This window comes from Hemicordylus capensis, chromosome 2, assembly GCF_027244095.1.
Source record: "Hemicordylus capensis ecotype Gifberg chromosome 2, rHemCap1.1.pri, whole genome shotgun sequence".
Classification (NCBI taxonomy): Eukaryota; Metazoa; Chordata; class Lepidosauria; order Squamata; family Cordylidae; genus Hemicordylus; species Hemicordylus capensis.
Genome location: NC_069658.1, coordinates 89,369,792 through 89,386,844, shown reverse-complemented (window position 1 = coordinate 89,386,844; position 17,053 = coordinate 89,369,792). Strand labels below are relative to the sequence as shown.

Here is a 17,053-nt window from a genome sequence, read left to right as displayed (position 1 = left end):
ATGCCTCTTCTGTGTGCCATTTGCTGTAAAAATGAGCCTTTTGCACAAATTAAACAGTGATGATAGACTGATAAAGAACTTTGTGCCAAGAGATGTGAAGACAGGAGTTGCAGCCAGCCATACTGCACAAAGGATTGTCATGTTTCCCTCTTAAAATGAATATGAGTCATTAGTAAATGATATAAAGAACATTTCCCTAGCTGATGTTAGAACTCTTGTGGTTCTATAAAAGGGCTGAAAGAATCCTCAGTAATAAAACATTTAAAATAAGGCTGTGGGAGGCTGTTTTCATATATGAGACTGCAAGGAAAGGCAATGGAAGCTGCCATCATTTTTGCGATGTTGGAAGAAAACTTTTGTGTAGGTTGGAGATGATTCAGACATGTATAATTTATCTTCATGGGACCAAGCTTCTTTGAAAACATCCTTGCATCAACATCTTGCTCCATGTAGAGAAAAACGAAGACATCAGATAGATTTTTGGTTCCTTCATATTGGATGAGATATTTGGAGCACAGATGCCCAGTCTTTGCAGGTGTGTGGCCATTTGCAAAGGCTGCCCACAATTTGTATTCAATCTACAATTTGAATCTGAGATTTCAGTGTTTTACTACCATCGAATCCAAATAAATATCATTTGGTGGTAAAATGAAGTCAATTTAAAGTGAGAACATGAACTGTTGCTGAAGGCTGGAGGTGTCGTTTGTATTTTAGGTTGTAATGTGAAGTGTGGAGGTGGCACAGTTCCTGTGAAGAAGAAAATGTTATTTTTGTCATGCTACTGTTTGGGTGTTTGATCTCTTAAGGATGCTACTTTTATTCCATGTTCTTTTAGAGACTTAGTTTATTTGGTGTACTTTTCCAACTAACTAGTGATATCATTACAGTTCATAATTGGACTACAAACTTTGGAGACTCATGCCTACATACTATATTTGTGTAAAATGTTTTTATTGGATTCATTCCATTTGTTTTGCATGGTCTGATGACTAAATGCAAATAGAATCTGATCTGATCTGGAGACTCTGATCTGAGCCAGAGAAGAGTTATTGTGATCTGAACCAGAGAAGAGTTATTCTCTCTTTCACTAACTCCAGGTCCACTCATTCTCCTCCCACCTCCACCTATCCATTTACCTTCACTTCCCATACCTGGCTGTTGCAGCAGTGATCTCTCCCCCTTCCTTTGATTGGCTGAGGTGATGTCTTCCCTTCTTTCCTGTCACCTGGGTTGCTTCCATAACAGTGAACCAAACACCAAGGAAGAAATGGAGAGAGGCAATGAGGGAGTCCTTAGCTGTTCAGCCATTCATCTCAAATGGCCTGAGCCCTCAAGTGGGCTCAGAATCTGTGATGAACCTGAGTTGATCACAGAAAATGTCTGCATTTTCTAGTGCCCAGACTGAGGTGAGACTCCATCTTGGGAACATCAAGCTTAGCCAATCCTAATTATTAATGTGTTTTCTTTGTAACCTATCCAGCAACAGTCAAACCCCTCACTCAGCCCCGCTTGTCACCACTAAATGGTTAATGCACCCGTAAGGATCCTACATTGGTGAGGGGAAATTCCCAGTTCTTAGAGAGAGGGGTGGAGAGGAAGGAAAAGAAGTGAAAAGGAGATTAAATTGGTATTGGAGATGTATGCGTATCCATGTGTGTGCATGTGTCCCCCTCTAATAACTTTTGCAATTATTTATTTTAGCATATTCATTCATTCAGCTTATTTAATTTATTTTTATTTATTTGTTTGTTTATTTAGCATTTATTTATTTGCAGTTGGATACAAACTAAATTCACAACAGATAGGAGGGGGCCCTAGGAAACTATGACAGGGGTATTTTTTCACTGACTTACTCTATGGTTCAAACTGGCAGATGCTCAAAGTATTGAAAACATCATTTTGTAATTCTAAGAGTCAGATACAAACCAAATTCACTGCACATGAGCCTTAACAGACCCCAACAGAGGTGGTTTTTTGCCAATCCACAATGTTGCTTCAAGATGGCAGCCACACAAATTATAGGCAACACCCTTTTATAAGCCATGTGCTGACACTCAGATACAAGCCAAATTCACAGTACATGGGAGGAGGTCCTAAGTAAGACTCACCATGTTAAAAGAAGTGAAAAATAGGCTCCATTTGTCAAGTACATTTGTCAACTACATTTGTTTCCTCGACATGGCTGGAACAAAGGACTGCTGGAATGTGCATGCATTTTCTTAGCCCTTCTTGGTAGTTCTACCCATGGCAAGAAGTGAAGAAAGGCTCCCTGTTACGCTACTTTTTTTTTTTGTCTTCATTAATAAAATATTTCAAGTCAGTAAAGTGATTTGGATATGACATGCTAGAACAGGGTTTCTTAACCTTGGGTCCCCAGATGTTGTTGGACTACAACACCCATCATCCTCAGCCATAAATGTCATATCTGGGGATGGTGGGGGTTGTAGTCCAACAACATCTGGGGGCCCAAGGTTAAGAAACCCTGTGCTAGAATTCTGTTGGCATGTAGAAGTCAAAAGCAATTTGAATTTATCTTCAGAGCATGTAGGAAATGCCATCCAAATGGAAGGAGAATCTTTATCTAAAGTAAAACAAGTGATATGGCTGAGAAAGCCCAAAACCTTTTGGGCAAGAGTATGAGGGAGGTTGTGCGTGCCTGTGTGTGTATGTTATACAATAATTAAGTAAATACCATTTTCACAATACCTGGGGAACTGGACAAAATTTGGTTGGTGCCTCTGAAATTTCAGAGGAACCTCATAGCTGAATAATATGGGCCCATTCCTCCCATTTGGCCTAGCCCCCTAATGCTACAGGACGTTTACCAATCCACATGGAAACAAATTCTGGTGGTGAAAATAATATCACTTGGGCTACCCCTTGCCCACCTCCTCTCCATGGGCTATGAGCTGTCCAGAACACTCCTCAAACGGCATATAATGGACGTAGAGCGCCAAACTGACCTAGGCAGGGTCCTGAATTTTCTTATATCAGAGAGTCCACGATATATAGCAACACCTGCTGTTTACTTTACACAGCTTGAAGTCCCCCATCACAGAAGGGCCTTCTCCTTGGCCCGCTTTGGTGTCCTCCCCTCAGATGTACTAGATGGAAGATACAGGAAGATCCCTGTCTAGGAACACATATGCCCATGCGACACTGGACAAGTCAAAATTACAGAGCATGTCCTTCTTCATTGCCCACTTTATGAAGGCTCCAGAATATCCTCTTTCTCCCTCAACTGACTAGGTTACCCAGCCACCCTGATAAATTCTAACCTCTCTATTACTCTCTGACTGTAATTCCTCTAAAACACACAGTGCTGCTAAGTTCTGCACAGGTACGAGTAAAATTCTGACCACCAGTAAATGCTAACTAGACCTGATGAAGCACAGAGCCCCACCTATAATCTAGGGACCATTTACAATTTCATAGTTTTCCATTTTAATTCTACAGTAAGCTTTTTAACCCTACAACCTATTACTTTTAGATTTTAGCTATCTCAAAATTTTAACAGTTTTAACCCAGTTTTAATGGATAAAGGTGCTGGACTCCTCCCCTCTTTGTTCTTCCAGTGTTAGTCTTCATTTTGTCTCTCCAGAGTTGGCTGCTTGTTTAGTCTCTCCTCCCTTTCAGCCTTTAGCCCAGCTTTCCTGTCCTTTTGTAACTTCTAAATAAATCCTTGTTCTTCAAACTTAAATAATTGTCTCCAGGACTCTTGCTTGGCTGAATTCTCCCCAAACTGACTTTGCTCTGCTTGAACTGCCATTCTTCTCCTACATGTATGTCCACCAAACTGAAATTAAGAGGGGCTATGCTAAACTGCTTTCTTCATTCAGATCAAGTTGTAATTCCATGTTGTCAACTACATGTTCCATGCAATTCTATCATCCATCAAGAAAAGGCCCCCATGTGCTATGTAGACTCTGAGACAAACTCTTAGACTGCCCTCAGACAACTCAACTCACATCCACTGCAAATCCAAGCTACTTTAAAGGATTGTTAGGCTGGACATCCACAAATAGAACATCTTACCATTACTGGCAATGGCTAATAATGTTATAGTAGGGTGGAGCAAAAGCTCCACTCTGGCAGGGAGCCAGGATGCTAGCTGTGCTGAAGGGTTGCCATATTACCCAGCATGCAGGGAGGGGGAAGCATTTTTCCTCCTTGCAAAAGCCCTTTTCATTGCCAAGAATATGTCCCTGAGGCTGTACATCCCTCACAGACATATTTATATAAGAGAACAGGACTTTTTCAGGAAGGGGAGAGAAATGCAAGTTGTATCTGCATCCCTCTCTGTGAATTGCCTTGCAAGACAAGCCTTCAGGGCAGCTAGTTTACTTCCACCTTGCAAAGGTGGAGCTCTTATTTCACCCTTGTAGAGGTGAGAAACGTAAGAACATCAGAACAGCCCTGCTGGATTAGATCTAAGGCTTATCAGGCCTAGCATCCTGTTTCACACAGTGGCCCACCAGATGTCAGCCTTTGTGTTCAATGAAACCATGAAACATGATTTAAAATGTTCTTTCTATAGAATTATATTCCATCAGTAAAGCAGTAAATGTTATATATGACAAATGCATTGGATTAAACATATTTCCTTGCAACAGGATAAGTACTTTCTCTTCTAGAGCACCTTTCCCCCCACAAATATTACTTGTGGAAGTGTAGTATGTAGCCAACACTTAAACATTCAGATGCCCTATAGATTTGATAGTAAAGCAAATCCCATGTTCTGGATATCGATAGCTTTTTATCTACTTCAGCTATTTCTATTTTAAGGTTTGTCTTGCATGCAAGTGAGAATTGTGCAGAATATCCTCTCTAATAAAATGCTTGGTGTCCATCTGTGGATGGACACCAAGCGTGTGTTTGTGCCTCCCTTGGTGGTTCTGGGCATGCATGAAGCGCATGCCCAGAACAGGCCAGGGAGGCACGACCACCAGCACCCGGCGGACATCTTGGGTGGCCAGGAACGGCCACCCAGAAGAAGCCGGGTGAGCGGCGGAGGGGAGCACCAAGCCTGGTGTACTGTGGAGGGGAGCACTGGCCGAGGCGGCGGCAGAGCCGCCGCCTTGGCCACTAGCAGCACGGCCAAGACAACGCCAAGAAGGCCAGAGGCGGCCGCCCCGAAAACGCCTGGAGCAATGGCGGTGGGGGATAAACAAAAAACAGGACGGGGAAGCCGGGCAACGCCGAGACGGCCAGAGGCAGGTGCCCCAAATACGCCGGGAGCAATGGCGACAGGGGAAAACCAAACATAAGGACGGGGAAGCCGGACAAAACAAAAAGGAGGACGGGGAAGGCGGGCAATTAACAAAAGGAGAGCGGGGAAGCCGGGCGAGAAGGCGGCGAAGCCACCAATGGGACCTGCTGCGCTAAACAAAACGACATACACCAAAGGAATAGTCCTCGCTCACCCGTCCTCCAAGGTGCCGAAATTCAACTCCCCCGCTTCCCCCCCCCACAGGTTAAGGACCAAAAAACCCCTTGCAAACTGCACTGCCCCCACCTATCGCCCTCCCACCCAACCAGCTGCCCAAACCCAACTTACCCACTGCACGGAGCAAACAAACAGAAAACCTCCAAGAAGAAGGGAAGAGCTTACAGAAAGAGCTCCTCCCTGTGGTAAGCCTCTGCCCAGACTGCCGGTATGGACACGAAGGACGCCTATTGCGTCATGCACACACCCACAGACTGTCAGACTAACGGTCGTCAACAGAGCACTCCTTCAGTGCAATAAGCACACAGCAGACGAGCAACATAGCGGAGAGAAGAGAAAGAGCCGCAAACTCTTGCGAATAGCCCTACTCCACCAAAATACCTCAGAGCTGCCAAGACTGAGGAAAAGGCAGTCTTGACACACTCAGGTGAGGCGAAAGAGAGCATAGACAGACCACCCCCAACATCCCGACTGACTCTGCCTACCGGCAAGCCACTAACAAAGTAATCAATTATAAAAAACAAAAAACAAAAAACCCAAAACCAAACAGAAAGAAATTGACACTGCTGTGCTGAGTAGACCAAGCCTATAATACAGAAAAAACTCTGAAGGGAAAACCACCCTAAAAAAAATAACAGCATAAAGCAGCAGCCAAGGAAGTAACTAATTAAAAAAATTTAAAAAATCATCTTGCAGAAACATTACAGAACCCAAAAAGCAAATTTACAAATAAGCCAAATATAAAATACACAAAACCCAGCAAAAAAGAACAAATATGGCCAACAAAAACCAGAAACAGGACAAACATGTCAAACCACAAGAACCAAAACAAAACAGAGCCAACCAAACAATAGAGGAAGAAATAATAGCGCAGCAGATGCAGCATAGAAAAAATAAGGCCACAAGAGAAAAACAAAAACGAGCAACAAGATCAAATGAGGAAATTAAAAAAAAAAAAAAAAGGACAGAGCCAAGGCAAGACGCAAAGAAAGAAGAGAAGAACAGAGTCCAGAGGAACAAGAACTAAAGCAAAAGCAATACGCAGAAGCAGAAAGAGCAAGAAAAAGACAAAAGACTGCTGCAGAGCAACAATTAGTACGTCAAAAAATAAACCAGAAAAAAAGGGAACAGGACAGTGCACCCCAACACACAACAACATCTCCAAATGACATAACAATAAAAACTAAAAACAACATTGCCCCACACACACATGTCCAAATTTAGAGCAAAACAAAAACACTGACATAACACAGAGAGAGGACCAAGAACCCAAACCCAAAAGACGGAAACAAGAAATCATAGACACACAACAAAGAGAGAGGGAGACAACAGAACACCAGGAACAGCTGGAAAAAAAAGAAAAACTCAGGAGAGAAACAAAGAAGAGCACATAAAACCATGGAGGAGGAAAAAAAAGAACATCAAAGAAATGTACAAAGACAAAAAGAAAAGAGAGCAAACCAAACTCCAGAGGAGCAACAATTACAACGCAAACAAGATGCAGACAGAAAAACAAAAACAAAGGAAAGAAAAAAAAAACCCCAAGCCAACATAAACAACAACAACAACTGATATATGCAGCAATAAACACAACAAAACCAATAAACAACATAGCAAACATCCAGGAAGACAACATCCAGCCACACACATGTGGAAATTTAGACCAGAGATGTGAATTCTGCAGTGCAAAACATTTCAAAGGAGAAAGACCCACAGACCGTAAATTCACACAATGCTGCTCAAAGGGAAAAGTAAACCTAGCCCCTATTAAAACCAACCCGCTCATCCAGCACCTGATGACGGGACAACATGAATACAGCAAGAACTTCATGGAGAATGTCCGATCTATAAACAGTGCGCTAGCATTTGCCTCCATGGGAGCAAACATAGTGCCACCACCAGGCCACGGGCCGTACTGCTTCCGAATACACGGCACAATTTGCCACCGAGCAGGCACGCTGCACCCACAGCAGGGCCAAGACAGACAATATGCGCAACTATACATCTTAGACCCCACAGAGGTCGCAGAAAGAAGATTACATAATAAATCCAACACAAAAATCAACCCACAACTTATGCAAGTTCTAAGTACATGTTTTGAAGAAAACAATCCCTTTGCTGAGGCTTGCAAGATGCTACACCAAGTAGAAACAGAGTGCCAAGAGGACGCAGAACAGACAGGCGAAGCACTTAGGGAAGTAACCATGACCATAGTCCAAGACCGAGAAAATGACCAAAGACGTTACAATGCACCCCAGCATAACGAGGTCGCATTTATATTCAAAAATAATGACGGAGAGCCACCACTGGAAAGATACCTACTAATTCACTGTAAACCTAGAGCAGGCAACCCAGACCATAACATTACACAAAGAATAAGTGTCCTCGATCCCAACCTAGAACCCATGGTATACCCATTACTATTCCCCAGTGGAGAACAAAGCTGGGGGATAGACATACCTTTACAACTTAGGCCACAAGCCTTAAAGAATTTAACAAAGCAACCATGTGCACCAAGAGTACGAGTCACCCAGATGCAGTACTATGGCCACCGTCTATCCATCAGAGACAACTTTAACGCCTTCCTAAATGCAGGCCGCCTTACGCAGCAATACATGGTTGATGCAAATGTAAAAACAGAGGCCAACAGACTCAATTTCGTACGACACAATCAGCCAAAACTGCGAGTCGAAAAATACTCAGGTTTGATGGACAACTTAAACGAAACAGCCAATACAACAGGCCAACTTCCAGGAAAGACTTTTATTTTGCCGTCCTCATTTGCAGGTAGCCCAAGAAACATGCTGCAGAACTATCAGGACGCCATGGCTATTGTCAGAAAATACGGAAAACCAGACCTCTTCATGAGGTCTGGTTACAATGACACGCAACCCAAAGTGGAATGAAATTGAAGACAACCTAGAACAGGGCCAAACTGCTGCAGCAAGACCAGATATAGTGGCAAGAGTCTTCCACCTGAAACTTAGATCCCTAATTGATGACATCTGCAAAAACCATATATTTGGCCCACCAACAGCCATTGTATATGTCATAGAGTTCCAAAAAAGAGGCTTGCCACATGCCCACATATTGCTCATCCTAACTGAACACTATAAGCCAAAAACTGAAACATCCATCGATGACATAGTATCTGCAGAAATCCCGAACATCGAAACAACACCACGCCTGCATGAAATAGTAACAAAGCATATGATCCACGGTCCATGCGGTACTCACAATCGACATTCACCATGTATGTCGAATGAAAAATGCACAAAAGAATTCCCAAAAGAGTACCAAGAACAGACTATTGCAAACATCAACGGATACCCCAAATACAGAAGAAGAAACACCGGAAACAGCAAAAACCAGAGAGGAAAACCAATAGATAACAGATGGGTTGTGCCATATAATCCATTCCTGGCCCTAAGGTATAACTGCCACATCAATGTCGAAGTCTGCGCATCAGTCAGGAGTGTAAAATACCTATTCAAATATGTCTACAAAGGCCACGATTGCGCAAAAGTAGAAATCCTAGAACCAGACACTTTGAACCATGATGAGATCACAACCTACATGGATGCAAGGTATGTCAGCGTGCCAGAGGCAGCATGGCGACTAAATGGATTCGAAATGCATTACCAATCCCATATAGTGCACAGACTGGCAGTGCGTCTCCCAGACGAACAAGCAGTAATTTTCAACCCAGAAGACATTGGCGCAGCAAACGACAGAGCAGCAAGCCGTGAAACACAACTGACAGCATGGTTCAAATTAAAACAGCAAGATGAGAAGGCAAGACACATATTATACACAGACATCCCAGTATATTATGTCTTTGACAAAGCAAACAGCACATGGAAAATTAGACAGCGTGGGGCAGAAAAAATGATTGGCAGAATGTATTCTGCGAATTTGCAAACAGACCAGGAGCGCTATTGCCTGCGCCTCCTACTGCTGCATGTGTCAGGAGCAACATCCTATGGAAACCTCAGAAGCATGGATGGAATTGAATACCCAACTTTCCAAGAAGCAGCAAAAGCAAGAGGACTCATAAACGACGAAACAGTGTGGGAAAGCACACTCAAAGATGTAGCACAATACAACATGCCCACGCAAATCAGAGAACTCTTCGCCTACATCTGTGTCTTTGCATCCCTCCAAAACATGCAGGAGCTATTTACAAAATATGAAGAATACCTCATCGAGGATTATGTCCATAAACATCTACAGCACAATAAAGAATGCACAGTATGCCGTGACCTCGCCCTCCAGGAAATTGCAAAAATTTTAAAAATCCATGGAAAGAGATGTGGAAAGACATACTTATACAAAACCATACTCAACACAATTCATGGCCAGAGTGAACTCGCGCTCCCTGTAGCCTTCACAGGGATAGCAGCAAACCTTCTACAAGGAGGCAGAACATATCACTCACAATTCAAACTGCCAGTACCAATACTGGAAAACCCCGTGTCTAACATGCGCCTCAATTCCCAAGATGCAAATAACATTTAAAAAGCCAGAATAATCATTTGGGATGAGTCAACGATGGCACCCACTCAAGCAATAACAACAGTAGACAAACTGATGAAGGAAATCATGGAGAACAACAAACCCATGGGTGGTAAACTATTTTTACTTGGAGGAGATTTCCGACAGACACTTCCCGTAGTGCCTCACGGGACCCAAACCCATATTGTAGAGGCCTGCATAAAAAACAATACACTGTGGCACACATTCAAGATCCTAAGACTTCACAACAATATAAGATCAAAAGACCCAGAATTCAGCAAGTGGATAATCTCAGTAGGCAACGGAGAGACACCACACACTGAGGGATTACAAGAAAACATAATTGAGATCCCATCAAGCATCATATGCAGAACAGATATCGTGAGAGAAATTTCCAGAGAAAAAATACAAGTGCAGAACATCCAACACATAGCAAAGAGATCCATCCTTTGCCCAAAAAACAGTGATGTAGACAGCATCAATGACCAGGTGCTCCGCATATTAGAGGGTGAACCAATAACTTATCTCAGTTCAGACTCCATAGATGACACCACTGAGGAAGATGCCAAAAACTACCCAGCAGAATTCCTGCATGACCAAACACCCACAGGAATGCCAAAACATACACTCACCCTGAAAGAAGGCGTGATAATAATGCTTCTAAGAAACCTAAACACAAAAAAAGGCTTATGCAATGGAACCCGCCTAATTGCCACAAACCTGGAAAAGAATATCATAATAGCGCAAGTTATTACAGGATCAGCACAGGGAGACATGGTCTTCATCCCAAGAATTGATTTGGCACCAACATGCACTGACCTGCCATTCATCTTAAGAAGACGACAATACCCTGTAAAATTAGCATTTGCAATGACAATCAACAAGTCACAAGGACAAACCCTGGAAAAGGTCGGAATCTATTTGCCTGAACCCGTGTTCAGCCACGGACAATTATATGTCGCGTTATCAAGAGTGCAAAGTTTTGAAGACGTCGTGGTCAGGGTGCTGGAAGGGCCAGAACAAGGAAGACTAATACCAGACTCAGAACAAATATTCACCAAGAATGTGGTGTATAAAGAAATACTATAAGGGCGGAGGGGAAGAAACCAAGAAAAATAAAGAATATTTATTACACAAAACATAGCCTCATAGCCTCATAAGTATGTAACAACAAAATAAGAGAGAAGGAAGGGGGGGGGAAAGAAAGGAAGAAGGGGCAAGGGAGAGGAAAGAGCCAAGGGAGAGGAAAGTAAACAGGGGCAAAAAGGAAAATAAACAGGGGCAAAAAGGAAAACAAACAGGGACAAGGGAGAGGAAAGAGCGGGGGGGAAGGGTGCAGAAAACAAAGACCAAGAGACAGTGAGCAAAAACCAGAGAGAGAGAGAGAGAGAGACAGACAGACAGACAAGGGAAAAAACCAAAAACCCAAGGGACACAAAGAAACACAAAAACCAACAAAAAAAAAAAGGCGGGGGGAGGAAAGGCTAGCGCCCGTTATTATAACGGGCTTAAAAATACTAGAATGCAAATAAAACTCATGGAAGCATATCAGAACTTCGGTGTATGTCTTCCTAAGTGAGTTGCAACAGAGGTACAATATTAAATCTGTTTTTTTTTAATTCTGAAAAATTGCTTTGTTTGTTCACAATATTTCCAGACTCTTTCAATAACAATGATCACAAGGTGGTCTACAAAAATGAAAAATATGAGTCTAAAATAATCCAATTAAAATGGTAGGAAACAATAACTTGAGACAACAACAGAAACAGTAACAGTCTCTAACTCATTTCCAAATGCTTGACAGAAATACAAAGACAATTTACCTGTCTTTAAAAAGAGATCAGGGAAGAACTTACCAGGATATTACATTACATAGCTCAGGGGCCACCAAATATAAGGACTTGTTCATGGTAGTTGATGATCTTAACTTCCTAGAGCAGTGGTTCCCAACCTTGGGACCTCCAAATGTTGCTGAACAAAGTACTCTGTTGCTGAACAGGTTAAGAGAAGTGGGCAGGGAGGGGGTGGAGTGATTGTGGTCTATAAGAATAACATCTCCCTTACCAGAATCCCTGTGAGAGAATTGACTTATATTGTATGTACATTAGGTCGGGCCTCTTCTCTCCAACATGAAGGAAATCCCAGCACCCAGCATCCCCCTGCCTCGGGCTGTGCAACAGTTATGGCTGGTCCCAGTTTGCATAGCTTAGAAGTTGCTACAGCTAACAACCTGGAGAGGTTTCAGAAAACCACCTCTCAAGAGGAATGACTCCCAATTGCCAAGCATACATTATTTCTAATTTCCTGGAACGCTGCAAGTCTGAAAAGCAGAATCAAAGACAATAATTTTACTATATATGTTTCTAACTTCGACATCTTACTTTTCCAGGAAACTTATTTTTGGGTGACATTTCCTTTTCGCTTAACGCTGTTAAAGGTACTGGGAGAGGTAGAATATATGAAGGTCTGAGTATATTTGTTTCTATCTCAATACAGAGTTCCAATTACCATTCTGCAAACGATTTGCCATGGCTATTATTCTATATTTCAAGAATAATATCCCTCCCCCTACCACAATTCGAGTACACTCTCAGATCAGTGATGTATGGCACAAATTGAGGGATTATACCAGTGATTGCCAGCTTTCTCATCCAAAAGCCTGTTTAATAGTTGCAGGGTATTTTAATGCAAGGGTTGGACCTGACGATAGGAGGCTGTTTGGGAAATTCAGTCAGTAACACACACACACACACACACACACACACACACACACACACACACACACACACACACACCTCTCAAAATTGAAATTGTCACCTCTTCTCTTTTCTCACAATCTTCTAAAGATGTGGTGGTTAATTTTCAAGGATTAAACTTGCAGCAAGCCTTTACACAGCTTAATTTAGATCTCCTGAACGGTGCTACTGAAAGAGACTTTCCTGCTGAATACACCCACTGGATGGGAGATAAAACATCCTTAATAGATTATACAGCTGTATTGCATACCTTAATTCCATTTGTGGAAAGATTTCAGATAGACAGCTGACCAGACCATGATCATTTTCCAAATGTTTTGTGCTTGAATGCTTTTGAATCTAATATAATTCTGAAACCCACAAGTATCTCTAGCTTGGATAAAATCTCCCCAGTATGTATTAGATGGTCTCCCCCACTGTGTGAACAAATTTCCAAAATTTTGAACTCTGAGAAGCTCAGCAATATTTGCTATGGCATAATAGACATCAAATATATGCTAGATAATTACAGCAGGATTACCCAGGCCTTGCTTCCAGTATTGACTTCATCTAAACCTGCAAAAGCCTCAGGCTTCACTCTGCCTTTTAAATCATGGTTTGATTTGTACTGTCAAACCATAAGGAAGGCTCTTATTAATTCATTTAATTTGTACGGAGAGAATCCAGTTCTCCATACTTCCCAAAATTTAATTAAATAAAAAAAACATCATAAAGCTCTCCTAATTTTTTTTTTTAAGGAGGCCAGTAGACATTACTGGCAACAACATCTCTGCTACATATTCCAAAAATTAAGCTGTATTTTGGTGCCTTATCACTTCCCACCCATCCAAAAGACCCTCCCCTCCCCCTCCCATATCTCTGCTGTCATCTGGGAGGATCACTTTCATACCCTGTATGCAAGAGAGGGAGATCTTACCACATCTCTAGACCTAGAACCAAGCTGCTAACTCCTTGGCCGTCAGTGACGTGTGGAAATTGCTGACATAGTCATGCAACTTAAACCTGTCAAAGTCCCTGGTTCTGACTTTATTTCAATTGAGGTTATTAAAAATAACCTCGGGTGGTGGATCTGTCTTGGCCTCTCTTTTTACAGCACTAGACCATTCTGCCACGCTGCCCAATGATTGGGGCCTAGCAATAATCATCCCATTTACAAGAAAGGCAAAGGGGATTCACCAGCAAAATATCATCCCATTATTCTCTTTAATGTGATAAGCAAGATGTTTTATTCATTCATTCATTCATTCATTCAGTTTCTATACTGCCCTTCCAAAAATGGCTCAAGGCGGTTTACACAGAGAAATAATAAATAAATAAGATGGATCCCAGTCCCCAAAGGGCTCACAGTCTAAAAAGAACCATAAGATAGACACCAGCAACATTCACTGGAGGTACTGTGCTGGGGGTGGATAGGGCCAGTTACTCTCCCGCTGCTAAATAAAGAGAATCACCATGTTAAAAGCTGCCTCTTTGCCAAGTTAGCAGGGGCTATGTATGTATGTGATACACCTGCTCAACAAATTTCAGGATTGGCTCAAGGATGGACAGATATTGGCTGAGGAGCAAGCAGGTTTCAGGGCTGGTCACTCCACAATAGCTCAGACCTTAATCTTACAACATCTGATGGAAAGGTACACATCTAAGTCCAATACTACTTCATATGCTGCTTTTATTGACCTCAGATTTGCCTTTGATCTAATATCTAGTGCAGGCGCGTAACAATGATAGGGCAAGGGGAGACAGTTGTCTGGGGGCCCCACTGCCTGGAGGAGCACCCCAGAGGCACCTCATGTGACTCCCCATTGCCCCCTGCCCAGCCCCAAGGCCCCTCAGCCACTTGCCCTCTTCGCCGTCTCTCCTGCTTGTTCTGCTGGCCCGCAATGGAAGCAGCAGGCAAGCTGCAAAGAGCTCCTTTTCTCCCGCCTCTCAGCTGATCGGCGGGTGGGCGGGACTTCCACGGAGGCCTCCGTGTAGGCCGCAGTGAAGCCTGAACTCGAGTAGGGCCCAAGCCAGCCAGGAAGGAGGAGGCAGCCAGAGTGTTCTCTGCAGCAGAAGACCCCTTGCTGCCCTGCTTAACCCAGACCAGCATTTGTCAGGTAGAGTGTGTACTCCTTTTTGTGGTTACCTTCCCCCCCCTATATATAGGGATCTGCTTGCCATAGGGCTTGGATATGGGGGGCGGGGGGGGAGGGACCGAGAAGTCTCTGAATATTTATTTTGAAACAGCTTGGAAAATTTGCTGACTTTAAAAAAACTATCTAAAAAGTCCTATAAGTGGCTTGTTTCATGGCAGAAAATTGCAAAAACTTCTGGAACAGTATTTTATTAATTTTATTTATTCATTCATTCATTTATAAATGCACTTATGTTCAAGTTGTTTTGCAACCCAGAAGGTCTGAGTGAGAACTGTGAAGCATGTGTGGTGCTTTTATTTTATTTTTCTTGTGTGTGAACTGCTCCCCAATAACTTGCAGGGACTTCAGGGTAAATCTGGCCAACATGTGAATGCAGCACCTCCATTCCAGAGGAGATGTGTCTTAAAGGGCTTTAAAAGCCTCCTGTGAAAAACCTCCTGCAATCAAACTTGACTGAATTGGTTCAGAATTCTGAGAAAACAAACAGAGGCTCACCCTGCATGGTTGAAAGTCTCCTTTGCTAATCTGCAGCGAGGGGCCCATTTTAATAATTCATCTTTCTAGTGTGTTCTAGGCATTAAAAGTAATACAAATGTATAGTACTCAATGTATATCACTATATATTGTGATGTGTGTGTGTGTGTGTGTATTCAGTGAAATGTATTTGCAGGCAGCATACTTATTTTGGAATATCAGACTTAAATCCTTGGGGGCCTGGGGTGTGCGGAGGCCCTGGACTTTGGGGGGGGGGCATTTTAAAATCTTGTCTCTGGGCCCACTCCAACCTTGCTACGCCCCTGATCTAGTGACACACTGTGGGATAAACGTCTAAATTTCTCATTGGACCGTCGACTTGTTGGAACAAGCCTAGTTGATATTAATACCTTACTGAGAGAGAGCAGGATTCCACCTTTGAAAGAGGCAATAGTTAGATCTCTTCTTAAGAAGCCCGCTCTGGATTCCCTGTTTATGGATTATTATAGCCCAGTCTCCAGCCTCCCATCATTGGGCAAGATGAATGAGAGGGTGGTGGCTAACCAGCTCCAAGTCGTCTTGGAGGAAACTGATTATCTAGACTCATTTCAAACAGGCTTTAGCAGGGGCATATCTAGGGGTAGGGCAGGCAGGGCACGTGCCCCGGGCGCCACTTGAAGGGGGGCGCCATTTTGTAAAATTATTTTTTTTAAAAAAATGGCTGCCAAAAACAAAATGGCCACCGTGCATGCTCAAATGGCCTCTGTGAGGCTCTAGGTCATGCCAGGCTTTGCAGAGGCCATTTGAGCATGCACGGTGGCCATTTTGTTTTCAGTGGCCTTAAAAAAAAAAAAAGATTATTTTTAAAAACAGCCACTGCACATGCTCAAATGGTCCCTGCGAGGCCCTAGAGGCCAGCGGGGTGAGGGGGAATCTTTGCAAAAAAACCCCCAGCCTTTAAGAAGCCCCCCAAAGGGGCTACGGGTAAAAATAATAATAAAAAAATATAATATAAGACACTGTACACATATTCAGATTGGCACTATGTACAGAAAATCAGGGCTTGTGAATATTGAGCTGACGCTTAAGAGCTAGGATTGTATTCATTTGCTCTTATTTTGCTTCTTGTGATAAGTGAGTTAAATGTGATGTCTTGCTAATATGGATATTAATGGTGAGTTTGTCTTTGAATCAGTGTGAAACCCTTAATATTAAGGCCCACTGGGAGTTTCTTGCTCTCTTTCTCTCATTTTAACTGTCTTTCTGAAAGACTAGAATATATTCCAAGCAGTGACACAGTTTACTCTGCATATCCTTTAATTATTTACAGAGTATCTGGGAAATGTCCAATTCTCCATTGATTTTTAAAACTTATGTAATGGTGATGCTACAATGCATAGTAGAGAATTAGACAGGCACTTCTGTTTAGTTTTCCAAGTATAACTCCACATAGTAATTGGGTATTTCATGAGCCCCAGCGTACTGAAATTTGTAGTTTTCCAGCATTTTTTGGTCTGGCTAAGTCCACTGCTAAATAGTGTTTGAAATATTAAAAGATTAACGAGCTTAACTTGTATTTTTCAGCTGATATTATGGTAAAGTTATCTGAAAGATGGGTGTCAGATGCTTGGACAGGGGGCGCAATTTCAGTGTTTGCCCTAGGCGCTATTTTCCCTAGATACGCCTCTGGGCTTTAGGGCTGGCTATGGGGTTGAGATGGCCCTGGC

At 42.7% G+C, this 17,053-nt stretch overlaps 1 protein-coding gene across 1 annotated transcript; it reads left to right on the top strand.

Moving 5' to 3' along the window:
- The first annotated feature begins 7,242 nt into the window (after positions 1-7,242).
- On the top strand, positions 7,243-11,050 carry LOC128343641 (uncharacterized). Its single transcript, XM_053293075.1, is given in 3 exon segments — positions 7,243-8,319; positions 8,321-9,898; positions 10,193-11,050. Coding segments are annotated over 3 exon segments (3,513 nt in total).
- Positions 11,051-17,053: the final 6,003 nt, after the last annotated feature.